Source organism: Abramis brama (genome assembly GCF_963993115.1).
Source record: "Abramis brama genome assembly, chromosome: 3".
Lineage (NCBI taxonomy): Eukaryota > Metazoa > Chordata > Actinopteri > Cypriniformes > Leuciscidae > Abramis > Abramis brama.
The window spans coordinates 39,305,585-39,322,218 of record NC_139965.1 but is presented as its reverse complement, the minus strand read 5'-3'; the positions used below and the strand labels follow the sequence as shown (position 1 = coordinate 39,322,218).

At 35.6% G+C, this 16,634-nt stretch overlaps 2 protein-coding genes across 2 annotated transcripts; one reads left to right on the top strand and one right to left on the bottom strand.

Annotated features, from left to right (window-relative positions):
- On the bottom strand, positions 1–10,547 carry tubgcp4 (tubulin gamma complex component 4). Its single transcript, XM_084107402.1, has 18 exons — positions 10,344–10,547; positions 9,852–9,980; positions 9,634–9,756; positions 9,486–9,539; positions 8,905–8,961; positions 8,726–8,805; positions 8,428–8,629; positions 4,072–4,237; positions 3,861–3,985; positions 3,015–3,065; positions 2,829–2,934; positions 2,626–2,733; positions 2,392–2,536; positions 2,122–2,299; positions 1,093–1,227; positions 893–1,009; positions 351–490; positions 1–273 (listed from the first exon to the last, which is right to left on the bottom strand). Exons 1-18 carry the CDS (start codon positions 10,419–10,421, stop codon positions 261–263), a joined length of 2,007 nt encoding a protein of 668 aa, XP_083963528.1. The 5' UTR covers positions 10,422–10,547; the 3' UTR covers positions 1–260.
- cdkn2aip (CDKN2A interacting protein) lies at positions 10,531–15,987 on the top strand. The gene is made up of 4 exons (XM_084107403.1): positions 10,531–10,660; positions 11,196–11,442; positions 12,388–12,509; positions 14,589–15,987. The coding sequence occupies exons 2-4, from the start codon at positions 11,198–11,200 to the stop codon at positions 15,146–15,148; spliced, it is 927 nt and encodes a 308-aa protein (XP_083963529.1). The 5' UTR covers positions 10,531–10,660; positions 11,196–11,197; the 3' UTR covers positions 15,149–15,987.
- Positions 15,988–16,634: the final 647 nt, after the last annotated feature.

Here is a 16,634-nt window from a genome sequence, read left to right as displayed (position 1 = left end):
CACTTGTCGGTTTTATTTCATAACAGAGATTACAAAGCACATGGTATTTGCAGATTTGAAGTGTTCATGTCAACGAATATTTACTTTTTGTAAAATGGCATAGGGTAGTTGAGAGGACGGTAAAAGCAGGACACAAGCAGTGACGTGAGCCCTATAATATATTAATTTAATGCACAAATCAACAAGTATTGTATTGGGCTTGTTTTAAGATGAAATGCACCATTGTGTGAGGTTTGCCTCTGAGATCTTCAAGCTCCACTTTATAGGCCAAAACTGCAGGACAATGAACAACACGTTACATTTTTGCATGAATCAGCTGACTAAAGCACTGCATCATCACTCATGACTACCTTCCCAGCGTGCCTCCTGCCTGCGTGTAGTATTTGTTGTAGTCTAGTCGTAACAGCAGCTGTGCCAAGTCAGAGTTTATCTGGTGGTTCCGAACGCTGGAAAGAATCTTGAAGAGCAGGAACGACTGACGACTAAATCCCTGGGAAGTAAACGTACAGCAATATCTATCAAAGCCCACTTCTGCCACATTAAAAACATGTTGGTAAATCATAATTTCATGACAAAGTCTTGATTTGGAAGATTTTGAAATTATTACAGATGGAAGAATTTATAAAAGCCCATTTCTGCCACATAAGAAGAAAAAAAACTTTAGTAAATCAATTATTTTTTTAAATTGTATTTAATTCTGACTATTTCACTTATCTCCGTTTCAACTCATAATTGACTTAAACTCAATTTCAACTGGTCATAATTCTGACTGTCAATTTCAAATTCAGCTTTTTATCTTAATTTAGATTTATGATTTACCAAAGCATGATTTTTTTTTCTTCTTATGTGGCAGAAATTGACTTTCAAAATCAATTCACACAAGCAAAGCTACCTTTACAAGAATATCCAGCTGGGCTGTTCCTCTTTCATCCAGAGGCCCAAGATTCTGACTGACCAGGGAACAAAAGTTGTGACACAGGTCCAGAATTTCATTCAAACAGTGAAACACCTGGGAGAGAAATAAAGTGAACGTTTAACCAAAAGCAGAACACAGAATCTGGGATACACAAGAGATTTGTTCTGGACACTCACAGGCTTGAGCAATATGAAAGACTGTGCAAGAAGATTGCTGAGGAAATGGTCATGGGCCAATCGAATGCTCTCGAAGTCTCGTGTGGAGTTGATCTGTTGTAAGAGCTGCGAAAACTGAGACTCCAGAACGTCCACCTGAAGAACAATGCAAAATAATAATATTAAAATATATTCATTGTTCTTCAGCTTGGTCTCAGTTTGCATACTAAACAACAAACAGTATGCAAGATCAGTATGTTAAAAATATTATTTAGTGTCCAAATGGTACACTGTCTCTGGTGAATCTGTGTGCATGTAAAAAGTCCCATTGTTTTTTTGTCTCAAGATGCACACCAGTAATGTTTTATTTTTTTCTAAGTCACATTTATAAAATGTACTTAAATTTCCTAATTGAATGAAGCCCTAATCCTGGTTTAATCTAAACCCTGTCTGTGAAACCGGGCCATGGAAGTTTTTAAATGGATAAACCAAATATATTTTTTAATTGTTTTCATTATTTTATCATTCATCATGTTAATAGGGGGTATTTATTATAAAGATGCAATGTTGACATCTTAATAGGTCCCAATAGTGGTACTGACCTATTAGTATGCATGTACACTTGGGGGAATCAGTAAAAACACTAATACTTCAGCAAAGAAACATCAAATGGATCAAACTGACAGTAAAAGACCTTCATAATGTTACAAACGATTTCGATTTCAAATAAATCGATTTCATCTTTTATAAGCAGGGCACCTGTTTTCATCATTGATAATAATAAGAAATGTTTCTTGAGCAGTAAATCATCATATTAGAATGATTTCTGAAGGACCATGTGACACTGAAGACTGGAGTAATGATGCTGAAAATTCTGCTTTTCCATCACAGGAATAAAATAATATAATAATATTTTTGTATATAAATTAAATGCAGCTTCAGTGAACAGACTTATTTCAAAAACATAAAAAAATGTACTATTGACCTTTAAACAGTAGCGCACGTTTTGTCACATCATCAGCAAAATAGCCAAAGAGATGAAGCTGTAACCTGAAGGTAATACTGAAGGTTGTCCACTAGGAAGGCCATATGGTTGCGGAGTCTCCATTTAACTGCGTCCGTCTGGTTTGATTTAAGATGTTTGCGCTGCATCTGCAGGGCCCAGCAGTGCTGCAGCTCGGACTGGACACGACGCACACTCAGCAGGTAACGAAACACTACGTTATACCTGAAATGAAGCATGGGTTAACCGCCGTGGTGTTCATACAGTTGCTTAATGGAATAATAATATTACATGGCCAATATAAAACAACGGCTTACTTCTCCAACACAGCAGGAGTGAAAAGAATATGCAGGGGCCATTGAACCTTGTAAGCCAATCCCAGCGCAGCCCAGCCAGTGGGCGGAGCCTCACGAGGAGAACTCTCCTGTGGAGGAGTGGTGCCCTCTCGATTCCCAGAAGCCTCTGCGAGCATAATTATACAATTATGTAAAGTATTTAATATGCGGACACAGGGTTGGTTAGGGCTAAAAATGCTAGTCGTTAGGCAATACCTTTGCTTTCTTTCCCTTGGTAGTCTATGGTGAGATGCAGGAGGGGCAAAAGATTGTCATCGTCTAGCAGCACTTTATGAGCTGCTTGCTGAAATGCCACATTGACATCTGAAACAAAAATAGCAAAATCAGAGGAATAATGAAGAGGATGGAAGATTTTGAAGAGGGTGATTTCATGCGTTATAAGAAAAATGAATCAATACCGTGTTCAGTAACAGCAGATGGTGGGGTTTTCAGCATATGTTGAGCAAGGTCAATGAAGACTTGGTACAGTTCACCTCGCCCCAACAAGTAAAAGTCCTTTATGATCTAAAACAGCAACAACTCATTCATTGTGAAAGCAAAAGTGCGGCAGCAAAAGCATACCATCAACAAATCGCTCTGTTTACCTTAAGCTGCCCCAAAAGATCAGATTCTTCTACCATCAAAGTCCACAAGTGCTACAAGAAAAGACAAACACAATTTCATCTGGACACCAACTGATATTTTGTAGAGCTATTAGTGCGGGTGCATTTTTCACCTTGAAAAAAAGTTTTCAGTTTGACGTTTCAAAATGTAACTTTGTTGCATTGTACAAGTGTACAAGTTTCCGTGAATTTTCCAGGCGTGAAATCACAATGTTAAAATTTCCTGATATGTCCACGTTTTCCATGACTGGAGGAGCTCTGCTATTGATCTAATCATCTTTTAGATTCTCTTTACTAATACAAAACACTATATTTTCAAAATTGAAATTTCAAACCATTTTGGTAACACTTTATAATTACTTAGGTTCCATTTGTTAACATTAGTTAACTATTAGTTAATAGGAACAATAAAAATACTCCTTAAAGCATTTATTAATATTTTTAATGTTAATTTCAACATTTAATAATACATTGTTAAAATCGAAAGTTTTGATTTTGATTTGAATTAAGTTTCATGTTAGCTCAGATCCATTCTAAATAATATTAACTAACATTAACAAAGATTAAGAAATACTGTAACAATTGTATTGCTCATTGTTAGTTAATTCATTAATCCATTTGTTAACTAATGGGACCTTATGGTAGTGTTACCTCATTTTTTTTCACATTGTAGACAGGGATGAAAATATATGATGAATATATGAAAATAATGTCAAAATGGCTTAAAATGGGCTTCATTCATCTTGCGAAATATGACCCAGAGATGTTATAGACATGTTTCACATTTTGGGATTCAGCTTTAAAACCCAATTTAGTTACTGGACCAACCTCAGCCACTGTGCTCCGAATGCCATCCACAAGATTCTCAAAGTCCACCAGACTAAAGAGAGGCTGCTGTTTGAGTCTGTGGAGCTCTGCTGCAAACATGTCCTCCTGATGCTTCAGAATAGACCCTGAGCAACCACATGAGGGCAGCGTCACGAAACAAAACCACCACGAACACACCTGAACAACGGACGCAAAACGCTCATTCACTCACCGGCTCGGGATGGACTTTGGTTGTGGTTTTCAAACATTTGCACTGACTCTCCAACAAAGAGGATTTTTTCAGCTACTCGAACAGGGATGTATGAGGGAAGCATCTCCACACGCAAGGAGAACTGCTGCAGAGAAGGTGCGAGCATGTTCTCTTCCTCGATCAGTCTCTACAGCGGGACAGAAATGAACAGAAAATGTATAAATTGTTATAATAAATCACAGCCAGTAAAAAAAATGCTAAATTTCTATTCATGCACAAGCCGACAGAGTTTGGCTGGTTAGTAACTACACCATTCCGCTGCCAATCTTTTTCTATTGATGGCTGTTTAAAGGCAGCTGTTTATTTTGATTATGTTTTTAAAAAAACAACAACATAAAAATAGCTAATATTTCATCACATTATAGTAGATGTTTTGCCAGGGAGCATCTATTTTCTAAGTGTGAAGTGGATACATTTTACAATGCTTTGCAAAAATCCAGAAAAAGCTTATAATGTTAATTAATGCTGTTTTAGTGTTATTTATATTGATTGAATAATTTACTTTTTTTAATGAAAAAAGAATATGTAAAAACAAATTTGGTAATATTTTACAATAAGGTTCCATTGGTTAACGTTGGTTAATGCATTCACTAACATTAACAATGAGTAATACATTTGTTAGTGTTACTCTGTATGTGTTTGTTTAGGTCCGGCCTTGCGCATCTGCGTCTCATTGTCTGCGCTTCTTGATTGAGTATAAAAGGACGCTGAAGCGGAGCATGGTAGGGAAGAGGAAATATTTTATTTGCATTCCTTTTTCATTGGTTGCCTCTGTTAAGTTGGAACTTTCAAGTACTGTTATTGGTTTGTTCTTTGTTGTTAAACTATTTCGAATTATTTTTGGTTTCTTGTTTCTCCATTATACTTGTTAATTTTGTTTTCCTAATAAATATTTAAACATCGCATTTTGGTTTCATGTGTCCTTTTGATGTTGCTTACCCCTTCTCTTGATGAATTTAAATAAATAAAAATATGAACAGATACAGCTTTTGATTTTAATTATGTAGTAGCAAATGTTGTTAGTTAACTAATGTTAACAGATGGAACCTTATTGTAAAGTGTAACCAAAATTTTAAATGAAAATTGATCATGTTAATTTAATTAATTTAAGAGACAATCATACAATCAAGTCATATCCTGATTATTTTATAGATAATGACACTGAAAACTATAATATGAAAAACATTGTTAATAAGTTCAATGATTTCTTTATAAATGTTGGTCCTGAATTAGCGGCCAAAATCCCAGCAAGCAGTAATAACACAATGGTGGATTCAGCTATAGAAAGGAACCCTCAAACCATCTTCCTCTCTGACGTGAGTGAGACTGAAATCAAAACTATTGTGAATAAATGTAAAAATAAATCATCTATGGATTATTTGGACATAAATATGAGATTAATAAAAAGAATAATTGACAGTATTGTGAAACCCTTAACACACATATGTAATGCTTCATTCCAAACTGGAACTTTTCCAGACAAAATGAAAATAGCCAAAGTGTTACCACTATTTAAAAATGGAAGTAAACATATATTTACAAATTATAGGCCTGTCTCTCTGCTGCCACAGTTCTCAGAAATATTGGAGAAAACGTTCTACAGCAGACTGGATACATTTATTGTGAAGCATGAGTTAATTAACGAAGGGCAATACGGATTTAGACCCAAAAGATCGACCACTATGGCTATTACTGATGCTGTGGAAGAAATCACCAGTGCTGTAGACAGCAAAAAACATGCTGTTGGAATCTTTATAGACCTAAGGAAAGCATTCGATACCATCAATCACTCTATCCTTGTACAAAAATTACAAAAATATGGTATTCGGGGAGTTGCTGGGAACTGGATTAAAAGCTATTTAGAGGAGAGACAACAATTTGTTAAAATGGGGGACACTGAATCGAAATGTATGAGCATTGTTTGTGGGGTGCCTCAAGGGTCTATACTGGCACCCTTGCTATTCAATTTATATATCAATGATGTATTTAAAGTATCAGATTTATTAAAAATTGTGTTATTTGCTGACGATACCAACATATTTTATTCTAATGATAACTATAATAGACTTATAAAAGATGTAAATCGGGAATTAGCTAAATTTAAAACATGGTTGGATTTAAACAAATTATCACTCAATCTAAACAAAACAAAAATGATCATGTTTGGCAATTATAAGGAAAATCCTGAACTACTGATAAGTATAAATGGTATTAAAATAGAAAAAGTAACAGAAATCAAATTCTTGGGAATCACGATAGACAATAAACTGAGCTGGAAATCACACATTGGACACATACAAAGGAAGATATCAAAAAATATTGCAATTATAAACAAAGCTAAGTACGTTTTAAATTACAAGGCGCTGTATATATTGTATTCCTGTCTTATTTTGTCATACTTAACCTATGGAATTGAGGTCTGGGGTAATAATTATAAAAGTTCCCTACATCCCCTTGTAGTACTCCAAAAACGAGCAATCAGAGCTATTCATAAGGTAGGATACCTCGAACATACAAATATACTCTTTTTACAAAGTAACATGCTTAAATTTATGGACTTAATTGATTTTTATACTGCACAATTAGTGTATAAATCAAATTGGGTCCTACTACCAGCAAATATTAAAAAATTATTTATAAAAAGAGATAGCTGTTACAATTTGAGAGGTTATGGCCAACTTTCCCGGCTTTCAGAACTACGAGGAAAAGTATGTGTGTGTCTGTGTGTGGTGTCAGGCTCTGGAATAACCTGAGAGCCCAACTCAAGCAGTGCCCATCCATTTATCAATTCAAATCAAAGTATAAACAAGTCATACTGTCTAAGTACAGGATGGAAGAATGTCTTTAAGTGTGGAAATGGAATTAGCTGCGGAGCAATCTATTTATGTTGTATTTTTGTGACTGGCAAACTAAAAAGATAATATAAGATAATAAAGATAATATAATTAAACTATTTATAATTATAAACAATTGTGGCCATTAAATGCATTGAATTATTAACAACAAGGAACAAAAGATCAAATTAAAAGATTGGTGACTAGTTGTTACTGGCAATGATGGGGTTTTGTACTTATTGAGGAGTCTTCTTTCCTTGTCTTGGAATCAGCAGAATGGTTGTGAGTTAATATTGTTGATTGTATAGTTACTGGAATAGGACAACATAAATATGTGTCAATTGTCTTCTTGATTATAGTAAATGTATCTACTGCTTAAATGTATAAAAGGGGGTAGGCGTCAATAAGCTTAAGCTTCTGCCTACTCCTTTTGAGCATCATATCCACGTTTTTTATTTATTTATTTACTTACTTATTCATTTGCGCATGTATCCTTCTTTAGTTTTGCCTACTGTGCTGAACCTTGTTACTATGTAGAACTTTTTGGAACTCAGATGCTCAAATAAATAAAGACGATGATGATGATATAAAATATTAAATAGAAATATTTTTTACATACAGGTATATATAAAAATACATTGCTAAGATAAAAATGTATCATTATAGTAGATGTTTTGCTAGGGGATGTTTGGAGGAAAAAATATTTGTGTAAAGGAAACTTTTATATGACAATATTAAATATATTAAATTGAATAAAATTGATAAAATAATAAATACAAATATTCTTAAAAGAAAAACGGAAAAACAAACAAACAAGGAATTGCTAAGAAACATTTGATCATTGTTTGTGGTGCAGCCATTGAAAATATTCCCAGGACAAGTAAAAAAAAAAAAAAACCTTAACTATTGGGCCAGTAGAAAAAAATCCTCATCCTTCCATGCGTTCATTTATATGAAAGTTTACGTTTAGAGCCTGAGAATTCAGACACATGACCTAGCCTGAATCACACAGTCTCAGGAAGTGCTGTTCAGGTATTTAGGCCGCATTTACACTGCAGGTCTTGATGCCCAATATCCGATTTTTTTTAAGACCAGCTTACATCTTCTTTTAAAAGTGACCCATATTCAATATTTGCATTTACACTGTAAACTTGGAGAAAAAAGGTCAGCAAAACAGGGGTTGAGCTTTCGTCCTTCATTGCGTCATTAAACAAAGTCATGTGATCGAGGTCGGTGTCCACCTGTTGAAGTCATTCACCACTGTGGCATCATGTATGACTCGCATTGACAGGGGAATCTGTCCGCTTACATGGCAGACGCAAATGCATGTTCTGATTCACATCAGATTTATTTCCTGAAAACGATCTGAGAATATCCATGTGCTTTTTTCCAGCTTACATATTCATGGGTCATATCCAATCTGTAAAAAATCGGAATTGGGTCACTTGAACCATGTAAAGCAAATGCATCCTTAGTCGCTCACCAAATCCTGCAGCTCACGGAGCTGTTTTCCACTCAGCCCTCCGATACCCAGGTCCTCCTCCTCTTCCTCCTGTGCAGCTGTGGCTCCGCCAGCACTGGGACCCTGCTTGACAAAGAACTCCTCACTCTGATCCAGCAGCAACCCGTGCAGCATCCACGCAGCCAGCTGCTTATACATCACGCCATGGCACACTGCAAGAATCCTGCGAAACAGACACTACCATTAGAGCAGTAAAAATAGAATTATGCGTCTTACGTTCAAGCATTAGGGGTTTTTTGTAGGGTTTTTGAGAGCTCACTTCTCCAAGGCCGTCCTGACAGGAGGCAGTCCTCCACAGCTGTGCTTGTACACAGACTCTAGGATCTGGCAGCCATGAATCTGTTGAAACAAGAGGAAAGTTTCAGAAGGTTATTATTTCCAACCATACACTCTTCTAATCATTTACCGCAAACAGGTGGCACTCATCCTGTTACCAACCTTCTGAGACTTGATGGTCTCCACAACAACCATCACAGATGGGAAGAGAAGCTGAAACTGAACAAAAGAATAAACCACAAGTTAGACATATACTCAATGTCCGTATTAAAAATATGGGACTTAGTTGGATTTATGTAATGAGTTAAACCACTGTATGCACTACCGTTCAAAAGTTTGGGGTCAGGTAGATTTATAAAAATCTTTTATGCTCACAAAAGCTACTTTTATTAAATCAAAAATACAAAAAAAATCTAGTGAAATGTTATCACTTTGTTGGCAAAGCTTAATTTTCAGCAGCCATTACTTATTGATGATGAAAACAGTTCTGCTTAATATTTTTGTGGAAACTGTGATACATTTTTTCCAGAATTTTTTATTATAAATAACAGCATTTATCTGAAACAGATTTTTTGTCTTTACAGTCATTCAATGCATCATAATTGCTGAATAAAATTATTAATTTCCTTAAATACAACTATAGAAAAAAAAAATCTTACTGACCCCAAACTTTTGAACGGTAGTGTAAGATAATTCCACATATTTCAGTGGATCAGATGTAAAAAGTCAAGTTTTCTCTTTACCTGTTCCAGCATGTAGTTTACATGAGAAATAGAAAGGTGTGGATCACCAAGAAACTGTAAGAAAAAAATTGAAATAGTTTAATATTATCTGCAAATATGGACCTAAAAGCACTATAAGGACTTCAAATGTAAACTCCAAATGTACAACCTCTTTTTCAAGGTCCAGTAAAGCCTGTCGATAGGGCTGCAGCATAGAGTTCAGCCCAGTGCAGAACGCACGCAGATAAATGCCATGAAGCCCAGACTGACTCGGCTGGCTGGAGTAGTGCTCCTGTGAGACATGGAGAAGAAATCACACTTCTGCCTCGATCTGATCATGTCCTTGACACACAATCAATGAATGCATGAAGAATATGATCTGATTACCTGTTGGTGGACGTGACCCGTGTGTTGCTCTATGAATTCTGTGAAGCGCACATAGTCAGTGCCCATTTTACAGAGCCGATTGAGGACACTGGTTTCACTGGGGTGGAGGAATGGAAGGTCCTGGGACACCTGTAATTAACAACACTTGATGCAACTTATTTTATACTGGCATAGCGTTACCAACAAAGTACTGCTTTTTTGACATGGTATTTTTGAAGTACTTCAGAATACCATGATATTACCATGTCTGGGGCATGCATGCACCATTGTAATACCTTTTTATGGATTATCTTACCGTGGTATTCAATGTAAATGCATTGCAACATTAAGGGATATTTTTTTATAAATGTATTTATAAATGTGAAACAAAAACTACTGATATGTTAGTTAAAAAATATTTTCCTGTTTCAGTACAGCCATGATGCAAATTATTCATTCTGTAATAGAGATATATTATTAAATGCATCACTGACAGAATACTGTATAAAATACCTGCAATCCATTCCGTTTATTCCATGTGAATATGGTCCCAGGATATCCACTGAGAGCCAGAAGCAACTCATGGATCATTTTACCGACGCTGCTAGTCAAATAGCGTATTCAAATAAAACACACGATAATAAAAATACAGGCAATACGTTCTCATCATTATTTTGCAGTGCACCGCCAAAACCCCGTCGCACGTTGATGACGCAAATCTCGAGCGCGACAGGGGAAGTGCTCAGACAGCTGCACTACAATCACATTTAACATAATACATTTACTACATACAGCTGATGAAGACTTGTCTGCGGATAATATAGTTAGAGGTAAACCTTGTTTATGTTCTCTTAACGATCTGTTGCATTTTTATTGTGTGTTTTGCCGTTTCATTATTTTACATACTGATTGGCCCTTGCGACTGCTTGGACTCTTATGAAATAAAATTGAAGTTGAGATTGGAGTCATTAAATCCATACAGGATGAGCAAAGTGGTCATTTAAATGCATTATTAAAATGCTTTAGTAACTGTATCGTGATAACCTGCTAAAAAATAATCTGTGCGATCTTGTATGAAAACAAGCCTTAAACTACTGTGAACTTAACACTGAGCACTCTTACCTAAAATGAATAGCCTATGTATACTGATGTTTATGTATGAGCTGTTCTGTCTGTCTGCAGATTTAGTACCTTGCCAACCACTGATTAACTATTTGTTTGTTTGTTTGTTTGTTTGTTTGTTTGTCTGTCTCTGGGAAACATGCCTAGAATTCCAGCCCTCATCAGGGGCCTTTAAACCTGCTGTGTGGGACACTTGCTTTTTAACTTCTCAAAGTAACTTTTGATTGTTTTACATGTTTTCAGTGATGGCGGCGGGGACAGGAGCAGATATCGTCTCTGAGTTCCTCAGTCAGAATCCACACCTGGTGAACTGGGTGGAATCTTTAAGAGGATATTGTGAGACAAATAAACAATGGAATGCAAGGAGAGAGTTTGTCCTGCGCAATATGGAGGCTTTTCCTACAATCCAACCTGGGACCCCAAGTCCTACTTTAGACAGACTACTGTCTCTGTCTATGGTTTGGGCCAACCACGTGTTTTTGGGCTGTCGGTAATTGTCATTTTATCATGGACTTTGTTCAGCTGTTGTTGTTTTCATGAACGTAAAATGCCTTTCGTATAACATCAGTTCTAAACGGGTCAGTGACATTTATCTCATTTTGCCAGATCTATTAATTTACACTGAAATATGCTACCTGAAAGTTTGGGTTTATTTATTCATTTATTTAAATTAATACTTTTATTTAGCAAAGATGCATTAAAATGGTCAAAATTTACAGTGTAAAGACCTTTATAATGTTATGAGAGATCAAATGAATTGTCTTGAAATTTATATTCATTAAAGAATCCTGAAAAACATTTTTTCAAGCTTTTTCACAAAAATATTAAGCAGCACAACCGTTTTCAACATTGATGATAATAAGAAAGAAGTAATAGCTACTGCATTGAAATGGCTACAATTCAACTTTGCCATCACAGGAATACATTACATTTTAGAATATATAGAATACATTTTAACTATATTATTTTAAATTGTAGTATTTCATAATATTTTTCATAATAGCCTTGTTTTTCGACCCTAGACTTTGAACGGTAGTGTACAATACATACATAAAATGGCTTTAAATAAATCTCTTCTGTGCTAAGCATATTTTACATTTTCTATATTAAAATTAATTTTCATGTTTTTTGGGGAGACATAAAGTAGAAAATGCGAATGTGATAGAACTGTTCTGATATTATAATGAAGGTTAAAAGAATGAAATTCTTGAAAGGAAAACATAGTCTGGCATAATATCATCTAAAATAAATTATCATTGGAACATTTTTGTTATTAGTAATATTAATATTTTAAAAACGGCTACCAAATGAAAGTCACGTCACACTTCTAATACATTTCTAATATTGTCAGATGTGTTTTAAACCTGATTATTATTATTTTTTTAACTTTTCCTTTTTTATTGAGAACACTCTTATGTCATTGACTTTAATGCAGATATCCACAGCCTGTAATGGACAGAATAAATGAGATGGCCGAAGGAATCACTGTGATTGAGGCTCCTGAGCGAAAGACTAGAGATGAAATCATGGGGGAAACTAAAAGGCCTGCAGTTTCAGGTAAATGGACTATCTTTAATGTGTGTCATTGAAATAATACATTACTTAATGGGGAGCCAATACTATCAGTTACAAATTATGGCCCCACTTTATATTAGGAGTCTTTAACTACTGTACTGTACTAACATTTAAATTAATCATTTGATACGATGCTCTTGTGTACATGCATGTTTTTTTTTTACATTTTATATTCATATTTAAATAAAAAAATACCTGCATGTATTTATAGCTGTAATTAATTTCTGTAATTACATCTACATGTATGCTTACACCAGGGTTCACCAATCTCGGTCCTGGAGGGCCGCTGTCCTGCAGAGTTTAGCTCCAACCCCAATTAAACACACCTGAACCAGCTAATCAAGGTCTCACTAGGCATACTAGAAACTTTCAAACAGGTGTGTTGGAGCTGGTTGGAGCTAAACTCTGCAGGACAGCGGCCCTCCAGGACCGAGATTGGTGAACCCTGGCTTACACTGTTGACCCTTCTCTTACACTTAACCCAGCCTTAATCCTGCCCGTACCACCAGACCTGTCCTGTATCCCACCTCAACAGCAGCAAAAGCTGTTTAGCAAGCACAATAAATACATTGTATCCATTTTTTTAATGTAAGGATAGTAGTTAAGGACACCTAATATAGTGTGACCCAAATTATAAATACCTTGGCATAGTGCTAGACCATGAGCTTAAATGGGACGTGCTGACGAGTTACATTAGTATGACGACACGACAGAGTATTCTTAAAGAAATTGCCTTCCTTTAATGTCCACAACTGAATGTTTTATGGTGCTTTTATGAAAAGTGTCATGAAATTCTGTGTTGTTTGTTGGTATGGTTATGCTACCGAAGTACAGAAGAAGTCAGTAAGGAAAGTTGTAATAATGGCAAGTAATTTGTTAGGGAATACATCGCATAGTATAGATGGTATTTATAAAAAGGGATTGTTAAACAAGTCAAACAATATTGTGAGTGATAAGAGGCATCCTCTAGCCTTTTTAGTGTTTTTTTTTTTTTTATTAAAACATTTTTTGTATGCCAATTTATGATGCATGTGAACATTGCTGAAAAGCCACTTTCCCTACGGGGACAAATAAAAACTAATGTACACTACCGTTCAAAGTCTCTTATGCTCACCAAGACTTCATATACAGTAAAAACAGTAGTATTGTGAAATATTATTACTATTTAAAATAACAGTTTTCTATTGTAATGTATTTTAAAATGTAATTTATTCCTATGATGGCAAAACTGTATTTTCATTGCTCATTACTCCAGTCTTCAGTGTCACATGATCCTTCAGAAATCATTCTAATACGCTGATTTGATGCTCAAGAAACATTTCTTATTATATCAGTGTTGAAAACCGTTGTGCTGATTTTTATCTGGATTTTTTTGATGAATAGAAAGTTAAAAAGATATTTTGTAAGATTATAAATGTCTTTGTTGGCACTTTTGATCAGTTCCATGTGTCCTTTCTGATTAACATTGTTAGGTAATATAATACGTACTGTATACAGTAATGACGTATTTATCATAATTTGCAAACTGTTAGTTTATAGTTAATTAATAGTTGATAAACTGTAGTTTCATTACATTATCCTTTCTGATGTATTTTAACAACATGATCTAATGAGTATTTGTATGCATTTCATATTGACAACATTGTTATTTACTTTTTTTAAGTAGTTATGTTTAGCTTTGGGGATAGGCTTAATGTATTTGTAAACATTTGAAGGAACGCTGAATATGAATCCAATAAAGGTTAGTTCAAAGCACTTAATTAATGACATTTTCCGATTTTCTGTGACCTAATCTAAATGGGTAATGAGTTGTTGACAAAGCATTATCTAACTCTTTATGAGCTAATTAAACAATAACACTATGTTAAATACAGTGACAATGAATGAAGAACTATTAATGTATTAACTAGAGCTTATAAACTATTAATTAAAATAGTTTGCAAACCTTTGTTACTGTATACTTATTATAAAGTGTTACCAAGTATTACTTTCTTTTTTACCGACCACAAACGTTTGAACAGTAGCATAACAGCTGAGCTTTTCCCCCCCTGTATTTTGCAGAACTGGATGCTGATTACCAGGGTAAGAGGGCTAAACCTAATGATCCAGATGTTAAAGCTCATGCGAAGAGTGTTGGGAGCACTCTGAAATCAGGCCCTCCACCGGGAGCTCCCGCAGAACACCAGCCCTTTTATAATCGACTCTACAAGGCCGTCGCTTGGAAGCTCGTGTCCGCTGGTGGCTTCGGTCCCAACCTGGAACACTACGAAATCTTGCGCAGTTGTGTGGAGTCATGCAAGGCCAGTCTTAGCTGTGTGTTTGTACCTCTCAAAGACATTCCTGACCTGCCTATGGGACGTACCCAAAAAGAAGGGCAGGTGTGTGAACTGCGCTGCTGCACCGTCTACATGGGTACGGGCTACGGGCGTGATGAGTGCGCCGCCAAGGCAATGGCCTCCAAGGAAGCGCTCAAAGTATTTCAAGGGCAAAAAGTGACAGTGAAGGTTTGCCGCCGCAGGTTCCGAGGACGAGACGTTGACGATTTGGTTCTGCTGGATGAACAGTCCAGGAGCCATGTTTTCCCTCCAGCTCTCAGCTATCCCTTTCAGGAAGACCAGTAGAGCTCCATCCTGCTATAAGATATAAAGATTCAGCCGTGGAGACGTCCCAAAGATTTTCATTTGGACCGTTTTCAGTTATGATCGTATGATCGTGGCACTATGGAGAAGGACCGAGTTATTTAGTTGTGTGTAAAAGGATCTTAAAAAACAAGTGCCGCCGGTCAGTTTTGTGGCTTGTAAAAGGCTTGCTCTGTTGATTTAGAGTCTTGTTTATGGTTTGTGGTTGTGAAGTTGAGATGGTTTAGATCTTCATTTCTGCAGTTGTAGTTCTATCTGACCTATGAAAAACGTCGGCGGTTTAAAAACGGCTATTTTAATTAGTATAAATGTCAATGACTTTTGTTTTATTTATTTCTGAAGCATTACATTGAGAATATACAGTCTGCAGTTGACAGCGATTGGATTTGTACAAATATAGTTAATAAAACAATAACAATAAAATAATAAAAGTACAGTAAAAAAATGTTTATTGTTAGCTTGATGCTTAGATTTTGTGACGCTCTTGATTTTTGTATATTTTCCCCTCGCTTCACATATATTGGACGATTTTTATTTATGAAACGTTTCTACCGCTGTGACAGAGATTGGTAATGCTGTTGTTGTGGACCTTTGGGCAGATTTTTTGAATGTCAAATAAAAACCGCCACCTGTGTCATGATGAATGTTGAAGCAGAGTTATCAATGAAGTGTAAATGTTTGGTTTAATGTAACGTTTACCTGGGGTTCATATTATGTTCTGTCTATCCCTCTGTTTTTGTTTTGTTTTGTAGCGACATTTTAAAAATAAACATTCTTAGTGCTCACTATTTTATCAAAATAAACTTCATTAGGGCTCCAAGCACCAGAGGTTTTGTGTTAATTACACCAGATGTATTTGTACTGTTTTGCTAATTATAAATTAGCTAAAAGTGTCTAGACGTCAGAGACCGTAAGCTGTAGAGATCTCAGACTTGATGGAGTGGTTCCAAATATATATATAGTGTGTGTGTGTACTTGTACAACTATCTTTGTGAGGACCAGTTTGAGTTTTAGACCAGGAGTGAGAACAAAGAGAGAAAAGTGAGGACATTTTGGCCGGTCCTCACTATCTGAGACCCCTTTAAGGGCCTGTTTGAGGGTCAAGACTTGGTTTTAGGGATAAGGTTATAATTAGGTTAAGGGTAGGTTTAGGGTAAGGGTTCGGGTTAGGCACTTAGTTGTGATGGGCAAGGTTAGGGTAAGCAGCTAGAGATTGATTGAATGTCAATGAATGTCCTCATAAAGATAGATGTACAAGAATGTATGTGTGTGTGTACATATGCCAAGCTGCATCATTAGTGTGTGTGTGTGTGTATATATATATCCTAAATATACTGAATACAGCTTATTTGTGAGTTGTCAGGCATGACTAATATATTGATGTACAATTAAATTGAGGAAACAATGTCATTTTGCTCTTTTAATATAATATATAGCATAATATTTCCTTAAAGAGACATTTAAAGGC